The sequence below is a fragment of the Grammomys surdaster genome, unplaced genomic scaffold (genome assembly GCF_004785775.1).
Source record: "Grammomys surdaster isolate TR1022 unplaced genomic scaffold, NIH_TR_1.0 185, whole genome shotgun sequence".
Classification (NCBI taxonomy): Eukaryota; Metazoa; Chordata; class Mammalia; order Rodentia; family Muridae; genus Grammomys; species Grammomys surdaster.
This window is the reverse complement of record NW_021604630.1, coordinates 9,827,397-9,848,698: the sequence shown is the minus strand read 5'-3', so window position 1 is coordinate 9,848,698 and position 21,302 is coordinate 9,827,397. Positions and strand designations below refer to the sequence as shown.

Genomic DNA, 21,302 nt, shown 5'->3' with positions numbered 1-21,302 from the left:
TTCTGTATAAGGAACAGAGCTGCCCGGGCCTCAGTGCAGGGACAGATGGTGATGTTGAGATTGTCTGTGGAGCAGTAAGTAGGCCCAGTGCACAGAGGCTGTTGGAGACTAGTGTTTTAACAACTCGACCTAAACCCCACCCCCACCCCACCAGACACAGCCCACAGCAGCAGCCCTGTTTCCTGTAGCTTGCCCATCCTGTCCCCCCCTCCCCCCTCTCTCTCTGTCTCTGAAAGCAGCTTCACACTAAGTCACAGTCACTGTCTCGCTTCTGTATTCCTAAAGTGCCCCTCAAAGCCAGGAGACTCTGCACAGAGCTGTTCTGGAACCCTTGCAGCACACAGCCTGGGTTTGATGGATTATGCTCAGCGTTAGGAGGTAGAACTTGTCATTTGTGTGAACCAGTCGTCTGTGGAGCAGGGCAGGGGTGCTGAGATAGAAGCTACTTTGGTAGGTCAGAGGTGTGTCAAGCTAGGAGGCCAAAGGCTCACAAAGGAACTACTGTTGCTGTCACCTAAAAGGTGATGCCACCTTCTGCCCCAGAGTCCTGCTCCCAGGGAGAATAGTTCTTTGATTATCAGATTTGAAACTGGGTCTAAACATGTAGCTCTCTGACTAGCCAGGAACTAGCTGGATGTCCATGCCTATGGGATTAAAGGCATCCCCACCTAGTGAGGAGATGGCTCCCGCTGACACTAAATGGGTGAACACCAAGAAGCTGAGGAAGCAGAGAGAATTCCCTAAAGGGGCATTAGTTGTTTATCCCTGCTAGATAAATGCTTCTCAGAGTACTGCTGCCAGAGGGCAGGGAAAGGAAGCAGTCACTGTGTGTGCAAGGCTAAAGCATTCCTACAGTGTTCTACAGGAAGTAGCTGTTGATGTGCCAAGACTCCATATTTGCAACAACTAGGAGAGACAGAAAAACAGAGTAATAGCACAGTACACTGATGCATGTCCATTCCCACTCTGGAAGGCTGTGCCGTTTGCTTTCTCCCTGGTGCCTTTGCAAACTCCACAGGTACATGGTGGTTGTACTTGGCCCTTAAAACTAGTAGGCTTTGTTGTTACAACATTAGCATTTCTCTGTACAGAATGGTATGTAAATCTCTTCTGTATTTTGAGTCTAACAGGTCAGTAAGATGAGAGTTGGGGAATATAAAATGAATGACAGAATAAAATGGGCTTACAGAGTACCCCACACAGCACTACAGAGCGTGGCTAACACAGTCCAGAACTGAGGCTGGCAGGACTTAGCCTGGGCAAGCTCCTCTCAGATTTAAAAAAAAAAAAAAAAAAAATCCAGGACCAGCCTCAGCTCTGCCACAAAGCAAAATACACAAGCCTTTGTTAAAACTTCAGGGAAAGGAGGGACTTTGTCTTTAGTGTGTGGAGATAGGGAAGTGAGAGGACATCTTGCAGGAATCTGTTCTCTGCCACATGAGTCCCCAGGATTGAACTCAGGTCACTTGACATTTGAGGTTTACTAAGAGCCATCTAGCAGGGACTCTGTCTAGCCCTGGCTGACCTGGAACCCCAGCTGATCCTCCTACCTCAGTCTCCAGTGCTGGATTGCACCCAGCTTGAAGTCTTCACTGCCCACAGATCTGCTGAGACTGCCAGTTTCAGGGGCACAGGGACAGTGCTGTATGGGATTCTCAAAGCTGCCCTCTGAACACATTCTCTGTCTGTTGCAGGCTTGAAAACACCTTGCCCGGTTTTGATCCCTTCAAGACGTCACAACAGCCTCTATCACACATCTGTTTTCCTCAAAGAAAAAAAAATATATAATAAAATGTGTTTTACTCTTTTACACTGTATAATGTTAAGAAATGTGTTATTTGTGAATGCATGGCCTGACATTTCTGTACAGTTTGGAGACACAGAACAAAGACGTCAGCAGTAAAGCCAAGATGGTTAGTATTTTTATAACAGACATTTTAAGAATGGACAGATGGATTCTTACACTAGGTTACATCATGACTTTTCACTTGATTTTTGAATGCTTTTAATGGTGTTTATCTTATTTTTCTTCTGAAATAAGATGCATGTTTGAAGCTTATCTCTAAATAGCATCAAACTTTCCACAATTGTGTTGTAAATGTGTGGCCTCCCTCTGCCTGGCCCAGAGTCAGGCCCCTTAGTAACTTGGTGTGGAAGTGATCTTCTGCCATATTAGCTCTGTAATCCTGGCTCCCAGGGATCTCTCTGCAAGACAATCAGTGCCCCCAAGAGTATTTGCTATCGTAGTGTTTTCACCGCTGGGCAAAGACTACTTAGGTAATGTCTCTGAAAACCATGGCCACTCTGGCTGAGACTATACCACCTGTGCCCAGGGACATAATGACATTCTATACTTAGTGTTTATGATAGTACCCTCAGAGTGTGCAACCCAATATATATCACACCTTCTATAAACAGTTTCCACTTCCCCGGTGGAACTGTAAGGTCAATCCACCTTACACTTAAGTGGAGGGACCTTAGTTTGGAGGCAAACATGCCTCAAGAGCAGCAGGCTTTGCCCACTCAGCCTGCAGTGGGCGTCACATCTCTCTCAAGTGATTCAGCAAAGCATTGGTCTACCTGAGAAGCTAGCTGGTCTGGCAGCCATGTCAGATAGACCGTCACGTTCTCTGGAATCCTGTGCACTCATCTTGAGACTACCTACTACATTGTACAGCGTGGGGCATGAAACAGTGGCGTCTGCAGTGAACACTGTTACCCTTGCTTCAAGACGTCTTCAAAGTTAAGTCTTGTGTGTCAACACATTTCCAGAGGCTGTGACGGCACAGCTTCTCCAGCTCCTCAGACAAGAGCCATATATTATGTTGACCTCAGAATTTCCAGCTGCTGATACAACTAAACATAATCAGAATCTTTGTATCCTTGTTATTGATCTGCTTGTGTTGTGTTGAAAACCGTCATATTTTAATGATTATATCAGTGGTTTGGGAGGGTTATTTCATTATTTTTCATGAGAAGTAAAAATGTCAAGTTCTTAAAGGTTATTATAAAAAGAGAAAGCAGCACCAAGGCCTGAACAAGGGCCTTTTCACTGTAAACTAGAGGATGGGGACAGGCAGCATGCTGGGGACTTAGACATCCAGGTTGGTATTCAGGGACTGCTCATGCCCCACAGTGCCACTTGACTGTGAGACTCCTCTACTTGCTTTAAAGAGAGCCACTTCATTGATTATGCTTTTATAAATTGTGTAAAGGTACTTTTGTATTGTCATTTTTAAAAAAAATAAAAGTTTATTCCAGCCATTAAATGATTTGTTTGGCAACTTACAACAGCAATCAAACATGTCCTGCAATGCAGGGACTGCCATTTCTAGGCTGTGGCAGAACTAGGCAAGATTCAGACAGTGATGGGAGGCGGGGCAATTACAACACACCCCGGTGCCACCAGGAACCCACTGACCTTTTGCTCAGTAAAAGGTACCAACCACCCTAAAAAGTTTGAAGACAAGGACAATGGGTCAGCAACAGTTTCCAGCCCCCCACACTCCAGAAATGGTTCTGGAATGTCCCTAGCAATAGTCAACAGATTGAGATAGAGGTCACCTACCCCCCCAACTCCCACACACATCCCTGGAATTCCCCTAAGGTGCTTTAAAGTGGGCCTGCGAGGTAGACCCCAGCATGCTGGACTTCTACAGAATAAAAGACTCTTTGCTTACTATGTGAGTCTGGGGTATCATTCTTCGGCGAATCATGAACCCTTACAGTTTGAGGTAAAAAATGTTAAGATTCTGCCAAGCACAGGGGCATACACCCCAAATCCCAAGAGACCGAGCCTATGAGACTGAGGCCAGCCTGGACAGAATCAAACATTGAGATCCTGTTTGGGTGTGGGGGGGTCACATTCTGTGGGAGCTAGAGGACTCAGAAGTTAGGGGAGCTTCCTGCTCTTGCATTGGACTGGAGTTAGGTTCCCAGTACCTGTATCTGGTGACTCACAGCAGTAACTTGAGGTCCTTGAGTGTAAGTGCATATACAACACATAAATAAAATGAAAGCTTAAAGGATTCAAAATCTAGAAAGTGTGGCTGTAGAGTTAGCCAAGATGACAGTATTCTATAAGTCTGCTAGACAAGTGCCTGAGCCCCGTCTCCAGCCAGATTCTCACTTCTCAACTGTTAAAGTCACTGGTGACTTTCAGTCTTAGACACTGATACTTTGTGGTATTTTTTCAGAGACTAGCCACCAAAACCAGGGCATAGTCAGTGCTTTCTGATCATTTGGCACTCCCAAAGATGACACCTGCAGCTCTTGGAAGTATTAAATAAGACTGTTCTACAGAAAAAAATGATCACGTGGCATTGCCTTCAAGGTAGCTGTTCCAACTCTTAAGACACCAGAGATTACCACACAGGCTACCTCAAGTGATTGCTATCTTAACTTGCCACTTTTGTGTGCATTTTCCACAGGCGGCCTTGGGTGTGCTAAGAGCAGTGCAGCCTTTATGGTCTATCCCAATCCAGTGCAAGCAAGGCCCAGATACATGCCCACTGACCAAGCATTTACCATCCTTCACTAACTTTCTCTACAAACAGCTTCTCTCTCTCTGCTGAGCAGAAATGAATGCAGGGTCTTTGGGAACCAGTCAACTTGGGATTAGAAAAGAGTTCATTGGTTCATTCACTCTTGCTCCCTTATCAAAAGGAAGGTCTCACTTATACAGGCTTAAAAAGAATGGTAACTGAGCCAAATGGACTCTCCCCAGGAACACAATACTGGCATCTAGAATTAACTCCCTCCCCAACTACATTACAACTGACCAACAAGTTCTCTTTTACTGGTGCACCTTTATTGGGGGCGGAGGTAAGTCTTCTCACAAACTGTTAACATAATCTGACCAAAAGAAGCACCAGTGACAGTGGGTGGTAGTGTATCCCTTTAGCCCAACCCTAGCACTTGAGAAGCAGAGGCAGGCAGAACTGAATTCGGGGCCAGCCTGGTCTACAGAGGGAGTTCCAAGACAGCCAGGGCTATACAGAGAAACCCTGTCTTGAAGAAAAAAACAAAAAACGGGAGGGGGGGCGCTAGAGAGTTGGCTTAGTGATTAAGGGGACCCAGGTTCAAATTCCACCACCTACATGGCAGCTTACAACTTTTTGTAACTCCAAGATCTGACACCCTCACACAGACATATATGCAGGCAAAACACCAATGCACATTTAAAAAAAAAACTTTAACGCAACAGTTTAGACTTTGTCCCAACTGTTCATATGCACTCCTCACTTAGCAAGATACAGCAACACATGCTTGTGCTGCCAGCATTCATGGAGCTGAGACAGGACACAGAAATGACCTACAAAGCCAGGCCCTTTCCCAGACCTATTCCCAGTGAGAAACATGATTGGGTTAAATGCTTACATTTCACCCAAGGTGTCTTTTGAGCAAAAAGAGGCCTAAATGCATTTTGAGATAATGTTCAAATTAAAGTATTTACATGAACACAGGAGCATTTTTCTCCTCAAACTTCAACACAGGATTTCAATGTAAGGACTTGCCAAACATGTTCAGTGTCTTACAGTAGTCAAGTACAAAACTAAAGCAGTTTTTGACCTTTCTAGAACTGACTGCTGAGGCTGTTTGTTTAGGTTCTAGGTACTTACCCAGAACCATGTACATGCAGTGTTCTGGCCAGGTGAAATGGCATTGGAAGCACTAGGTCACAGGAACGTGCTAACCAACTTCCCAGAGGGCCTCTGTCAATCTGCTCAAGAGGAATGTATTTTTCCCATACATGTATTAACCATGCCAGATGACACTCAGTTCCCAAGACAAGACATGTTTATGGTGTTACGGTCAAGGACTAACTGTTCATATTTATTTCTAATGGAAAAACCTTTGTGAAGGAAAATGTGCTTTTACTCTAGAGCCAGAATGGGGGGCAATGACTGTCAGATCCTGTTCCATCTTCCCAACACATGTTCTCAGATTCACAAGACAGGCCAGAGCCAGTTGTTCCAAATTAGTCTGAGAGGGTTTCCAAGTCCCCACTGAGCCTCCCTTTCGTGAACACCTGGGAAACAATGAACTGTCCTACATGCAGCTCCACAGACAGCAATGAGATAGACAAGAAAGAGGTCACTGGTTCCCAGGCACAGCACTAGTCTGAGCTAGCAAACAATAGTCAGTGAAACCTGAGAAAAATCCCAACCTTTCCCAAAAATGAATCAGTTAAAAAAAAAACAAAACAAAACAGTACTACTAGAAAGAAAGGGGACACTGTTTCATCTTCTATGCCTAAGGTAATTGTCATTACAAGACCTAGGAAATTCATAAATCCAAATGCATTTGTCCCACATGAGTGCCTACCTTCAGAACATGCTTCTGCTCTAGTGATTCCAAACAAAGGCTCACGAGAGAAATCCAGGGCTGTACATAGGCAGCCTCCTCAGAAGTAGCAGGACTGAAGTTCCTACATGGCCTTTTCCCCAGTACTCACATCAACAAGTCTTGAGTGTTTCTCCATCCCCTGAGTCCACCCATCATCTGACCACATTTAAAGGCTGTGACAGCAGCAGCCAAATGGTCTTTTTTTTTTTTCATACTTTATCTAAGTTCGACTACATTTCTCTTAGCTAGTCCTAAAAGCCTCTTGTGACTGTGATGAATTATAGATCAGATGCACTGAAGACTCTCAGCCTTTTAACTCTCCCAGGCGTGCCCATTCCCACCTGCTTCTAAATGGCAGCAGATCTGACACGAACAGGCAGAGGTGAGACCAAGACTTCAACTTGAAATTTCTGGAGGAATGTCTCTAGTCACCCAGAAGAACTGCTGCCAAAATCCTTTCTTTTTATTAGAGCCATGAACACAACCAAGCTCTTACGTTTCCCACAGAGACTCTCTACTCCCTACACATCACCCAGTGATACAGCCTAGTGCTTCAGCAGAGGAAAGAACAAAGGGAATAACTGCAAGTCAATGAGACGAAATTAGAGAATTTACAAGTTTGGCAACTAGTGAGATACTTCCTTTTTCTAGATTTAGTTTCTTCATTTCTGTGGAGTGAGATAAAAAATTAGAATCAATTTTCAAGCCAGTCCCTAAGAAAATGATGAAAGCAGACTAAGCCAGAGATCACCAGGACACAGAGTGGTGGTAAAGCATGTACCTGAGCACCTACCTGCCCAGGAAGCCTCAAGCCTGCCCCCTTATAAGGCCCGATGAAGCAGCAAGACAGACAGACTTGCACTTCCAGACTGCAGCCATAAGGCAGCTTGGAGCACGCGGTTTGCAAATGAAGGACTTGCTGGGAGATAAGTGAGTTCTGGGTTTATGGGGAAAGGTAACTTGATCATTACAAATCCTTACCAGCAAAACCCTTCAGACATCAAGCAAGATGGTACATTCCTTATATTCTTTTTTTTTTTTTTTTTTTTTTGGTTTTTCGAGACAGGGTTTCTCTGTGTAGCCCTGGCTGTCCTGGAACTCACTCTGTAGACCAGGCTAGCCTCGAACTCTCGAACTCAGAAATCCGCCTGCCTCTGCCTCCCAAGTGCTGGGATTAAAGGCGTGCACCACCACCGTCTGGCTTCATTCCTTATATTCTAATTGATGTGGAAACCGCAGTGTGACATCTTAAACCATATTTTGGAGCGCAGAGGGTTAAAAAAAAAAAAAAGGTAAAGCAATGGAATGACGGATTCATCAGAAGTCCAGTGCTTTGGGTTAGAGTCCCACCTTTTCTGAGGATGTCAAACTTGGCATTTATATTCCAACATCAAATTTAATATGTGAGATGAGACCTGTGATCAACAACTCAAAGGAGTGTGGTACATCAGAGGGAAGTGTAGGTAAGAAAATGTCTTCTTCAAAGTACAGTGGAAAGCCCTAAAAATTGATCGTCTTGATCATGGCTCTCACTGAACTGGACAGGGTGTTAACAGGTGACAGAGGGCCCTCACCAGAAACAGCCAGGACAGCTCTCAGGTGAGAGCCGGGATATGGTGAAGCTCATGTTCAGGTTGGCAAGAAGAGTTTCCCATCCATGTCCAAGGTGGTAGCAAATCATGAATCCAACTTACTAAATGCTGACTTAGCCTTTTTAAAAGAAAGCATTAACAATTATATTTAGTGTAATTTTATTGCTCAGCTTATTAACCAGAGGCATACCCTGTGTTCCAAAGATGAAATTCTCAAGTGTGCCAACAGTACTGACTCCAGTCTTTGTCACATCTAAACACCCATCCAGACAAGTCAGGGACTACAGCTGCTCCCTGCCATTTTCAAGAAGAGAGACAAACTAAATTTCCTAACTTCTTAAAAGATCTTCCTACAAATGATTTTATTATAAATATTTTTTTCTTGGAATAAACAAAAACTGCATTCGGCACTCCAATTGTTCTAAAGCAATAGAGAAAACATGGAATCCAGAACCATTTCGAAATCAAGATAATAGCAGACACCTGAGTGCCATGCTAAGTGTCTTTCTAATAAAATCAAACAAACAAATGCAGAAAGTTAAACAGGAACACCCATTCCCTCTAGTCTGCTGGGTGAAATAATGAGTCTGGTAGTCCGCTCCTGTTCTGTAAACTGAACTGCTCCTCTCCTCAGTCCTGAGGAGCAGACGGGAAGGCAGAAAGTCTTCAGATCCCGAGCATCAAGAAAGATCTTGACTGTGTCTGTAACTTTGTTTAAGGATAAAACTGTTCCCTATTTGCCAGGAGTAATGTCCGAATAATCCTTCAGCACTCCAGCCAAGTGTTCATTGTGAGTCTTAAAGCGGCGCTTTTTCTGTGAGGCAGGCTTTTTCCTTCTCTGAATAGAGGCCTGCAGGACAAGGTGAAGACAGTTAAATACATGATCCCAGGGGCAGATGCTTTAGATTCCATCAACAAGCCCAAAGACCCGCAGCACAGGCACAGGGTTCTGAGCCTTTGCTGGTTCTTGCTTGGAGGTCTGGTCTGAAACATCCCATTCACAGCACATACCAGCCTCCAACTAGACCTGGTGCCTTCTGATACACAAGGCTTTATAAACCTCCATTGGAAAAGGTCAGGTAAGCACAAAAGCATAACTCAACTCTGCTAGGCATTAAGTCAATAAAATCAGAGGCAGTGAATTTCTGTGCTTTCTCCATCAGAGGGAATTACTCCCTCACTGTTGGAGAGTAGAATGAGGAGCAGCTAACCATTCAGAGAAGAAGGGACTAAACTGCTTTTCCTAAAGAATACATACCACTTTCTTTGGTCCAGATTCCTGCATGGAAGAAATACCCTGTCGCTTCAGATACTCTTCAATTTTCTCCTCATCCATTGAATCCACAGTGACACTCCTCCACAGTTTCTGGAATTCTGTACCAACAAGACAGTAGTTATTTTACCATAAATTTGTATATAAACCACAGCATCTTGGTGATCAAAATTCACCTTGAATATTATCTGTCCTGGGACTAAATTAGCACGTCTTACATTTCACTAAAAAAAAAAAAAAAGAAATACCTTAAACCTCCCGGCACTAGGGAGGCAAAGCAGGCAGATCTCCACAAGTTCAAGGACAGCCCTGTCTGACATAGCAAGTTCCAGGCAGATAATGAGGAGAAAAAAGAAAGAAGGAAAGAGACAGACACAAGAGAAAGAGGAAATGCCAAAAGTATGTCAAGTGCTGGAGGCAGGCCCAGAAGGTCGAGCGTGACAGGGCCACCAGTGTGCTCTGTGTTATGACTTAGTTGGAGGAGGTGGTATAGCTGAAGCTTCTCTCATCTTCAAAGGGAGGCAGTTAGCACTTTCATTCCAACAACAACAGCAGGAGGAGGATGAGGGAAGAGGAGGAAGAAAAACCAGGGAAGTTGAGAACACTCCCTATTATGAACAAATGAAAAAGGCAGGTGTCTAGCCTACCTATCTCATTCTCATACTGGACATGTACAAAGCATAAATCCTTTATGCTTTCAATTCTGCTCCTAAAGACGGCTTTACTGACCAGGCACAACTAAGAGGCGTGAAGCCTTTCCCACACCCCTACCTATGATGGCTGAGTCTTACAGTGTGCACTCTGGAAACTGAGAAAGGGAAAGCTGAGTGCTGCACTAGGCTGCTTGGAGTTCACCACAGCCTCAGAGGCTGCAGGCCAACCTCTACACCAACATACACCTCTCCTCCTTGCCAGTCCACTAGCCGTCCTGTAGGTTGTCACTCCATTTGCAAGCTACATGATGGCTCAGTGGTTTAAGCTGTTCTTCAAGAGGACTCATGATTTGATTCCCAGCACCACCCACATGGTGGCTCACCGTCATCTCTAATTCAAGTTCTAGGGACTCTCATGCATGCATGGCCTCCACTGCCCTGTTCAGCAGTTAAGAGCACCAACACACACGCAGGCGAAATACCCATTCAAAACATAAAAAAGATAATAATTTTTTTTTTCGAAACTCTTTCAGTCTAAAACAAATGGTGACTCAGGCTATGTGCATGTGAATACATGCAAGTGACTAATGCATTATTTCAAGAGTCAAAGTTGATACAGCCTGTCTGGCTACTGTTTGGTGTATTCCCACACCTTCAACCCTACCTCCACCCTAGAACTCTACCAGGAAGACCTCTGAATAAGCCTCTTTGCTTTATAATTCATGCAGTCTGCAACACTTCTTAACAGAAGACTGGGACAGCAATCTTAAGCTAAAAGGAGCAGAGTTGGAGGCAACAGACAACATGACCACAAACCACATGACAAAGCTACAGTAATCAAAGCAGAATAAAAATAAATGTCAACCTACAAAACAGAATACAGAGTACAGAGAGAATTATCTTAACATCCATTAAAGTAAATATCTCAATTGATTTTTAATAAAGACGTAAAAACAGAAAATGAAACAAAGTCTCTTTAATAATGTCTTGGGGAGTAACTGGCTGGAGAGAGAGTTGAGCAGTTACGGGCACCAACTGCTCATCCGGAGGACCCTGGCTGGCTTTCTCAGCACCCACATGACGGCTCACTCACACCATCTCTTAATTTCAGTTTCAGGATTAGGCCCTTTTCTGTCCTCTGTGGGTCACAGGCACGTAAGTGCATACAGATATGCATGCGTGCAAAACACCCACACACAAAAAATAAAGTGTGCCAGAAAAATAAGTGAATCTACAAGCAGAAAAGGCGGGTCCTTTATCTCATACTATATTCAGCAGTCAACTCGATTTAGATTAAAGACACACACACACACATACACACACACACACACTCACACACACACACACACAGTTTTTAAAAGCGCTGCTGTAATTATTTGTGCCTCTGCAATAATGACTCTCCTCTGTCACTGCCTTCATCTTCAGTGGTTATCAGTCTGAATAAACCATGTCTGATGTTTTCCTCTTTTGTTTGGAGAGGAATGACTTGTGTTCTCATGATTTAGATCCAGCCCAGGGCTTTGCATGTACCAGGCAAGGATTCTACCATTGAGGTATATTACACCCCCAACTACTTTGCGCTTCAAACCAAGGTCTAGCTGTATAATTCAGCCTGGCCTTAGGCTCTCAAGCCTCCCATCTCAGCCTCCAATGTGTTGAAATTACAGGCATGTATCATTTTTATTGAAGCTTTGCCTTTCTTTAGCCTAATACTGTTACAGGATTTCTTATCAATGAAACTATATATAGATATATTATAACTGCTCAAATATTTAAGATGAACATTAGATCACAAGGCAAATTTCAATAGTGCTTGAGAGGACCCCAAACTTAATTGCTTTTTAACATATATGAGGATGCAAATTGTTCAATAATGGTGCAAAGTGTAATAAACTCTTTAAGTTTAGAAAGTATACCTAAGAAACTACAAATTAAACATCAAGGTAATTTTGATTAGTTGTTTTTGTTGTTGTTGTTGTTGTTGTTTTCCCTGAGTATCTCTCTGTAGCCTGGATGTCCTGGAACTTTGTGGATCAGGGTACTCTCAAACTCACAGATCCCACCTGTCTCGGCCTCTCAAGTGCTGGGACCAAAGGTGTGCGCTACGATACCCGCTTCATCTTCATTTTCCTTACTACTGTGAAGTCACTCTTAAAAACAAATTAAGTTGGATACACTATAATACTGGGACTAGACTGAGCTCAGGAGTGGACCAAAGTGGAAACAGTGAAACTCTTATCTCAGACAGAAACGTAGGTGGATAGGCAGACAAACACAGTCTTCACTGTTGGCCTGACTAGAGTTGGAGTCACCTACAAGACACACCTCTGGTTATGCCTGTGAAGGCATTTCTGAAGCAAAGGTGTTCCGTTTTGCTGTCTGTTACTGTGATAACACTGACTGAATCCAACTCAAGGGGGAAGAGCTTACAGGTTACGGTCCAACCTTATGGGAAGCCAAGGCAGGAACTCTGTGAGTTTCAAGACAGAGAGGGCTATGTAGACAGAGCCTGTCTCAAACAAACAAACAAAATGGCCATATGCATGCACGACACCAAGCATCACTCATAATAGCATATGGCTAGACCGACAGACAGATACTCACGAAAACTTTCCATCTGCATAAGAACCGTGCTAAAGTGCATGCATGGAGCACATGTTACCAAACCATCAAAATATAATGCTCTGGGGATGTCCTGTGTGGTAGAGAACCTGTCAGCATGCAAAAGGCCCTATGTCTATCCACAGCACTGCAAAAATAAAATTAATAATCACTCAAAAGATCAACAGAGTGCAAAGTAAAGACTCAACAATGATAGCTACGAGAAGAAACCTCCAACTCTAAGAATAAAGATGAGACAGTTTAAGCTTCTAAAAAAAAGTTACCAGTAATGAGGAGATACTCCCATACAGGGATTCTCATCAGAAATACCAAAAGCCACTAAACTATCTAGCTGTAGAAGACAATTGCAAATGCAGCCCAGACTACTAAAATTGATCCACTTCTTTCCTATTTGACTAATCAAACCAAAAACTACAAAACCTTGATACAAGATATCAAGTGGCCAGATTAGTTGGACTAAAACAACTTGTATCTTAGATACTATATTTTCAATACTACCACTAGAAGCTAGAAATTCCTGTGTACTAATTAGGTGCCAGGTTCCCTTTTATTTGATCATCATAAACTCATGAGGTAAAGATTCCCAGTTTACAGAGAGGGGATCTTGTCTAAGCTACAAATTTAATTCTTTGGACTGTTCTCTTGAATTTTCCCAACCACCACCGTTTATATTATATCTAAATTAGTAAGAGCCATGTTTAAGGAAATAAATGTCTTTCTGAAATTAAATGCATGCTTTGGTCTAAATATTTTGCTTCCTTTTCTGATTAAGAAAATTCCTACAAAACAAACTGTAGGACAAAATTAAGGGTGATCTTTCACTTGCTTGAACTTGTCCATTCAAGAGCATTTCTGCTCTATAGTGGAGACTGACACCTAGTGGGCTAAAACAAACATCACCATGGATGCCACCATATCAAAGACAGATATCATCACAATCTGCCATGTCTAAGGGTGGAAGGATACAAGGCTAGGGTTTGAACTCAGAGCCTCACATATGCTAGGTAAACACTCGACTACAAAGCTCCAAAATCTGTAGATTTTTCAACTGGTCTTACATGGGAATACTTATTTACATCATAAACAAAAACTGCTTTTCAAATTAATTTTACATCAGTGATTTATACCAATCTACTAAAGGACTGTATGATGTCCTCAGGGCTCTTGTCCATGACTCTTCCCTACAGTGTCCTAGAGCACTGTATGATTATAAAACTGTGGTGTAACACGCTGTACCATACAGATGCTTGACTTACAATGAATGGGTTACATCCTGATAAAAGTCACTGGTAAGGTGAACATATAAATTGACCTTATAAGGTCAATAAAAACTTTATTCACTGTGTGTGCTAAATAACTGAACCCACAAGAAAAGTACTTACAGGTAACGAATATATCTCAATCTGCTTTCTTTCTTTTATAAAGATTAACTGAACCTTTAATCCAATCTTCTCCCAGAGCAAGTCTGCCTCCCAAGGGATATTTGGTAATACATGGAGGCAGCTATGGCCTCACATCATGGGCCTGTGTCTCTGACAGTTAAATAAGCCAGAAATGCTGAGGAAAGTTCTACATTGCAGAGAACCCTTTACATCAACAACAGAAACTTCAGCCTCAAATGTCAATGCTGCTAAAGCTGAAAATTCTGCTGCCATCATCTTTCCTAGAAGGCATTAATTACTGAAAAATACCAGCTTATAGTATGTAATATATATAATATAATGGAGTTTATAATTCAATATGGTTCACAACTATTTTGTGTTGTTTTAAGTCTTCGTTTTCTTGGTTGCATACTGTGTACAGAATGGCTTACTTTTGTAAACCATAGAAACCACTTTTCACTTTCTAGAACTTCACCAAGAATTCTAAATGACTGAAGGAAATCACAAGTTACAGCACATATGCTGCCCATGCACCAAACATTAACTGGTTACCTATAGCTATCATATATCATATATGTGGAGTCACGGTGACTCCACATTTGACAGTTATTTCACTTATATTATATTTCAGGCATAACTATGCCTGACTACTTATTAATATTCTAAGAAATAATTTAAATATAATAATTTACATTACATTTAGGGTATTCTACTGACTTTTAAGCAAATTATACATTAGAAGTTTATACTGGAGCTGGAGAAATGACTCGGTAGTTAGGAGCATTGACTGCTCTTCCAGAAGACTAAGATTTGACTCTCAGCACCCACATGGCAGCTTATATCTGAGACCCCAGTGCTAGGAAACCCACAGCTGCCTTCTGATCTCCACAGGCAACATGCATATATATGATTCAGACAAAACACCTATACACACAAAATTAAAAATAGTTTTTAAAAAGTTTATATGTTATATTTAAATTTCAGAAGAATAAAAGTGCAGCAAAATAGCTGCCATAAAAAGAGTTTACTAAGCCAGGCAGTGGTGGCACACGCCTTTAATCTCAGCACTTGGGAGGCAGAGGCAGAAGCAGGCGTATTTCTGAGTTCGAGGCCAGCCTGGTCTACAGAGTGAGTTCCAGGACAGCCAGGGCTACACAGAGAAACTCTGTCTCAAAAAACAAAACAAAACAAAAAAGAGTTTACTAAATCTGAGTAGATAAACATCATTAGACTAGACCCAGCAGGCGTCTCTGTACCAGACAGACTGACCTGCTTCTCAGGCTGGCTCCGTATGGCTCTGGTTTCAGCTAGCTCATCTATTTTCACAGAGGTCATCTTTGAACTCTCCCTTAAACACGCATGACAAAAAGCTTGTTTCTGTCTTTCCTAGTACTTTGACTATCTGTAACACGTTCAGATTTGTATAGCCTTCTTCAGAATGCAAGCCTCAAGGCTGGGAAGACAGCACAGCATATCACCAAGCCTGATGAACTGAGTTCCTGTAAGGACCCTCATGTTTGAGAAAAAGAACTGACTCCTACAAGTAGTCCTCCACATGTGTGCTGGGGTGTACACATCCCCACGCAGTACATAAACAGATGCTGAAGAGAAAAACCCTTTAGTGGAATGCCTTCATTTAATGACTACAGCACACAGAACAAATTAGTAGATTTACAAATAAGCATTCAGAGTCTAAAGCAAAAACCTAGAATCTATTCAAAACAGAACAAAAAAGTTTGTAGAAAGCCTGGTGTGATGGCATATGCACTTTAGGAAGCTTTAGTTAAAGTCCAGCCTGATCTACAGAGCGAGAGCTATAGAGTGAGGCCACACTGCCAGAATAACACTGAGATGCTTGTCTCAAAAACAAAACAAAAAAAAAACAAAAAACAAAAAAGTTGGTAGAAAGTAAGAGAAAATAAATTATACAATTTTCAAAATAAAGGAAGGGTAGGATGCCCATAAAAGACAGAAATACAAAGTGGCACCAGAACTGATTAAAATCTTAAAGGGCTAGAGAGATGGCAGTGGTTGAGAATACTGGCTGCTCTTTAAGAGGACCTAGGTTCAATTCCCAGCACCCACAGGGTGGTTTACAAAGGCATCCAACCCCCTCTTCTAGCCTCCCCCGGCATCAGGAAGGCACATGGTACACAAATATATATCCTGGGGAAACACCCAAACACATAAAATAAGTAAATAAAATTGTCTTAAAAACTAAGGATAACCATAGCCACCCACAATAGAAATGTCTCAAACAAGAAGATACAAGTGAAAGTAAAGGCCGGGCAAAAACGTATCAGGCAAATAAAGGGGAAAGTGTTACTCCGTGTGAGCTACAGATAGGACTCTAATAAAATATAAGAACTGGACTGCAGTAAAATAATACAATGCAACGGAGAAGAACCCTATGAGAATGAATGTAATTCTAAAACCATTATCATCCAAGAACATGCACAGATTTAATCTGCATGAAAATATATAACACATCAGTTACACAAAGTACTGAAGGAAATCAACAAAACCACTAAAACTGTGTGAAACTTTAATGTCTGATTACTCACTGTTCAAAGTAAATAGTCAAATTTTAATAGGTAGCAAGTGATCTGACAAATTATATGTTGTTAAAGTAAAAACATAACAAGCAACAAAAATAAACTAATAGTTTGACAAAGAATTAAAGAAGCCACACCAAGTACAAAAAGTTGGCAAATTAAGAAGCAGAATAACAAGGGAAAATTAGAAAGGTTCTAGAAGCCATCTTCTGCAAATCTGTTGCCATTAAAGATGCAATTTGTAAATAGATTACTTTGAAAGAAAACACAATTTACTGTGACTGACACACAAAACAGAAAACTTAAAACTACCCACTACTGGGTGGCTCACAGCCATTTCTAACTCCAGCTGCAGGGATTCAAATGCCTCTGTCTTCCTAGGATACCTGCACTCACATGCACACACCCAAACACATACACATATTAAAAATCTGAACTATGTTACTAAAAAGAACCCAGAAATAGGCAGTTGCTTTCAGATCACTGCTAAGTCTGCCTACTTTTCTGTATTCTAAGTCAAAAACATAATTTTCCTTGTCCCTTTCCTGGCTTACAAAATGGTAATGCTTGCTAGCCCTGAAACTCTGGGCTTTCTCACAGTTTTTCTTAAGAATGTTCCTCATGCTGTTTGCAGACCTCCCCTACACAAAATTGTCCTCCAGCTCTGAGAGAGACAAATGAGACAGAGAAAGAGACCAAATATCTGACACCAAAGGTTAGTCCAACTGCAGGAATGTTGAACATGGCTAAGTATTAAGAAATCTAGGAAAACATCTCTAACGAGATCTAGTGCCCTCTTCTGTCCTGTGGTTTCACATGCAGGTAGACTGCTGTATACATAATAAAGACAGACTATTCCTGAAATGGCTCCACAAACTGCTCTCAAGAAGCTCTCAGTGGGCTATTCTAACCTCTTTTCTATCAACAACTCACCTCAACTCAAACATCTTCCAGAGCAGACCTGCTGCTGAGCAAGCTTCATATGAAAAACTGTGACTGAGAATATGTAGATACATATTATACAGCCAAGGCAAAGGCTGACTAAACTAAACGGCATACTCACGCTGGGCAAAGAGAAAGATACTGAAACAGAGAGGTGATAATATGCTAGAGGCCTGGAGACAGAGCTCAGCTGTAGTGTCTGCCCAGCAAATTTGAGGCATTGGATTCAATTGTACACACACACACACCAACTCATAAATTCTGAAGATTAAATCAAAATAGCATACCACACAACTATACAATTGCCATAAAGGAAAAACATGATCTTTCAAAACTTGGTAATCGAAAGATTCCCAAGAGAGTATCAGTCACCAACAAATATTTATATTTTCACATCATGCATCAAGTCTTTATCAGCTTATGAAGTCAGTAAAGAAATCCAGGGGAGGTGAGAAAGTAAAGGCAAGGAAGACATGAGAGAAATACGCTTACCACAATATAAACACTATGAAATGCCCTACCATATGGTCCCATATACACTGAAACTATCTGGATGACTTTGAGTAGGTATATAGACCAGGCTGGCCTTGAATTCACTGACATTGACCAACCTCTGCCTCCTGAGTGCTGGGCCATCATGCCCAGAGCCAGTAATAAAACATTTTAAAAATAAAAACTAAGGAAGCAACAGGATTCAAAATTAAATTCTACTTTGTACAAGTGAAATATCAGCTTAAGAAAACAGGAACTAGGACTAGAGAGTTGGCTCAGCAGTTAAGAGCACTGGCTACTCTTCCAGAGGACCTGGGTTTGATTCCAAGCACCCACAAAGTAGCTCACAATGATCTGTAACTCTAGTTTCAAAGGCTCTGATACCCTCTTCTGGACTCTGTGGGCATCAGGCATACAAGTGGTGCAAAAAAATACATGCCAACAAAAACATTCATTAAAAAAAAAATTAAATCACAAATTGCTACATTGTAATTTCATGTACAAAAGACTTAAAACCTTTCAAGTCAGCATTTCAAGTACATTCTAAGATTTGATATGATAGATATGTCTTTTAGCTATAGGCTAAGTGATGGTGATGCTAAAAATCACCAACACAATATTAAATTACAACTGTAAGTATTGCATGCTTTATTACCTTCAAACTGTGATACTTGCAACTTTAAGATCTACACAAAATGGCTCACCTTCATCCACAGAGAACTGACAGCTTTTATCATTGAAGAATAGTATTTTCTTCTTATCAGGACGACTTACAAATAATATCTGGTCCCCTAAAGCCTTAAAGATAAAAAATGTATAATTAACATCAAATTATTTATTTAAAAACATACACTATACACAATATATGACATATATACTCTCACATATGTATGCATATATGATACATATATATATATTTTATACACACATATCTGTATCTATATATAAGGGAGAGAAAGAGAGAGAGGAGGAGGTTTCTTTTCTTTCAACCCACAGTACATCATTAGGGTCTACATGCCCCAGATTGAAGCTGAATTTCTTTCTTTAGTAATTTTATCTTCAAGGATACTTTCAGACTCCTTAGATATCTGTCAAAGAACATAAAGGTATATGTGTATCTGTGTGTCTTTGACCATGCTTGCACAAATGCAAAATCCAGATGTTAACTCTGGGTATCATTCTTCCTCAACTTATCTCTCACTGAACTTAGGCTGGGGACACAGCACGTACTGTCATGTGGGCACTGGGAATCGGAACTCAGGATCTCATGCTTGTACAGCAAGCACTTTGCTTACTGCACAACATCCTCAGCCCCTAAAATTTCATCCTTTTTTTTTTGGGGGGGGGGGGTTGAGACAGGGTTTCTCTGTGTAGCCCTGGCTATCCTAGAACTCACTCTGTAGACCAGGCTGGCTTCAAACTCAGAAATCCACCTGCCTCTACCCACCAAGTACTGGAACTAAAGGTGTGCACCACCACAGCCCGATTTTTTTTTTTTTTTAAGTATAGGATAAAGTTTATTCAGGGCATGGGGAGGGAAGTTGAAAGGGTAGTAGAGACAGAGAAAGGCAGAGAAAGAAGAGAAGTAGAGGCTGGCTATGAGCATGTGGAGAGAGGGGGGAGGGGAATGGGGAAAGAGGGGGAGCAGGAGGGAGAGGACAGAGCTAGAGCAAAAAGGCAAGAGAGCCAAAATTTCATCTTTTAAAACAAAATGTAAACCAGGAGATGCCACATGCAGAGTTTGAGGCCAGCCTGGTCTACAGAGCAAGTTCCAGGACAGCCAAGGCTACACAGAGAAACCCTGTGTAGAAAAACCAAAAGAAGTAAAAGTGGATAACTGGATCAACAAAATGCAATGTACACAAACAACAAACAAAAGGGAGGAAATTCTCCCATGGGCTGCAACATTTGAACTGTAAGGATATAAAAATTAGCTAGTCACAAAAAATCCAACACTGGGAAAGTCAGACTCACACTGGTAACGGCTAGAAACAGTGGGAAATGAGTAGTTGCTGACCGGTGCTGTTCAGTTATGCAAAACATAAAGGTTCAGGGGATCCTGTAGCATTACAATGTGAGTGTATGGAACCCCTCTGAATTATACATCTAAAAACGAGCAAGGTCAGGCTTGGGGCATGGGCGGCAGGAGTTAAAAGCATCTGCTCAGCTCCAAGCACCCCGCTCGGTAGCTCCTGAGCATTTCTAACTCCAGCTGCAAGGGATCCAACAGCTTTTCTGCACTCCACCAGCACCTGGCATGCACATGACTCACATACACAACCCGTCAGCCCTACTTACAGTCGGGAACTGCAACATCTGTACAGGTTAAAATCTGATACTGTGAAGTTAAAATTTAGGATAGTTCTACTTTTGATAAATCTTCATATCTTGAATATCTCCCAAAAGACCCACATTTAAGCATGGCCTCTAGGGTGGCACAGTAGGAGCCGGGTAAAATAAGAAGTCCTTAGATCACCAAGGGAGTGACTCTGAAAGGGACTGTGAGGCCCAGGTCCCCTCCTCCTCTCTTTCCCTTCCTGAGCATGAAGGTGATGCTTTTGCATTACTGTATGCTCCTGCCGTGGTGTACTGTCTCATAAAACTGAGCATGGACCTCTACAATCATAAGCTAAAATAAGCCTTTTGTTTATAAATCTGATTATGTCTGTGGTGCTAGAAAGCTGAGCAACAAATGAGTCTGTGGGGAGCAAGTCTGCTAGTGTGCATCTGTTATTCCAGCACCGGGATGTGAACAGGAGGACCAGGAGTTTAAGGCCAGTCTTAGTCATGTCAAGTCTTCTCTCAAAATGAAAAGACAGCCCAGTGTAGCAGCACACACCTTTAGTCCCAGCATTCAGGAGGCTGCCATTTTTGTGAGCTTAAGGACAGCCTGATTTACAAAGAGTTCCTCGCTAGGCAGACCTGGTCTCCTCTTCCACTGCCACACCTCCCAAAAAAGACAATTTGAGAATCTCAGAGACTCTTCCAACCTTCATCTAAATCAGTCATCGAGATGCAGGGTAAGCTGGAGGTAGGGCTGAATGATTCAGCACCTGCCAAACATGCAACAAGCAGCTTTTACAAGGGCATCTCAGATTTAATCCGAAAAGAGAATCTTCATGACCACAACTGTCACTGCAAACCCCTTTAGGGCATCAGAACTTGTTAGTAAGCAATGGCTTTATTATGTTTTAATGTCTCTAGTTCCTTGGGTAAGCATTATCAAACACTACTATTGGAAGAGTTTTTTTATTTCAAATAACAAGAAAAACACTAATGTCGCCAGGTGGTGGCGGCACATGCCTTTAATCCCAGCACTTGGGAGGCAGAGGCAGTCAGCTTTCTGAGTTCGATGCCAGCCTGGTCTACAGAGTGGGTTCCAGGACAGCCAGGGCTACACAGAGAAACCCTGTCTCAAAAAAACAAAAAACAAAACAAAAAAA

At 42.0% G+C, this 21,302-nt stretch overlaps 2 protein-coding genes across 5 annotated transcripts in view; one reads left to right on the top strand and one right to left on the bottom strand.

Moving 5' to 3' along the window:
- Rbpms (RNA binding protein, mRNA processing factor) overlaps window positions 1-3,269 on the top strand; it is a 159,052-nt gene extending 155,783 nt beyond the window's left edge. For both annotated transcript variants that reach the window (XR_003711479.1, XM_028768157.1), the window contains one exon: window positions 1,695-3,269. The gene's annotated coding sequence lies outside the window, so the exon portion shown is untranslated. The remainder of the gene's footprint in view (window positions 1-1,694) is intronic.
- A 4,813-nt stretch (window positions 3,270-8,082) lies between these two features.
- Gtf2e2 (general transcription factor IIE subunit 2) overlaps window positions 8,083-21,302 on the bottom strand; it is a 45,066-nt gene continuing 31,846 nt past the window's right edge. For all 3 annotated transcript variants that reach the window (XM_028768230.1, XM_028768229.1, XM_028768231.1), the window contains exons 6-8: window positions 18,564-18,657; window positions 9,199-9,314; window positions 8,083-8,790 (exon numbers count right to left, since the gene is read on the bottom strand). In XM_028768230.1, coding sequence (XP_028624063.1) covers window positions 8,674-8,790; window positions 9,199-9,314; window positions 18,564-18,657 — 327 coding nt within the window. In that variant the 3' untranslated portion in view covers window positions 8,083-8,673. The remainder of the gene's footprint in view (window positions 8,791-9,198; window positions 9,315-18,563; window positions 18,658-21,302) is intronic.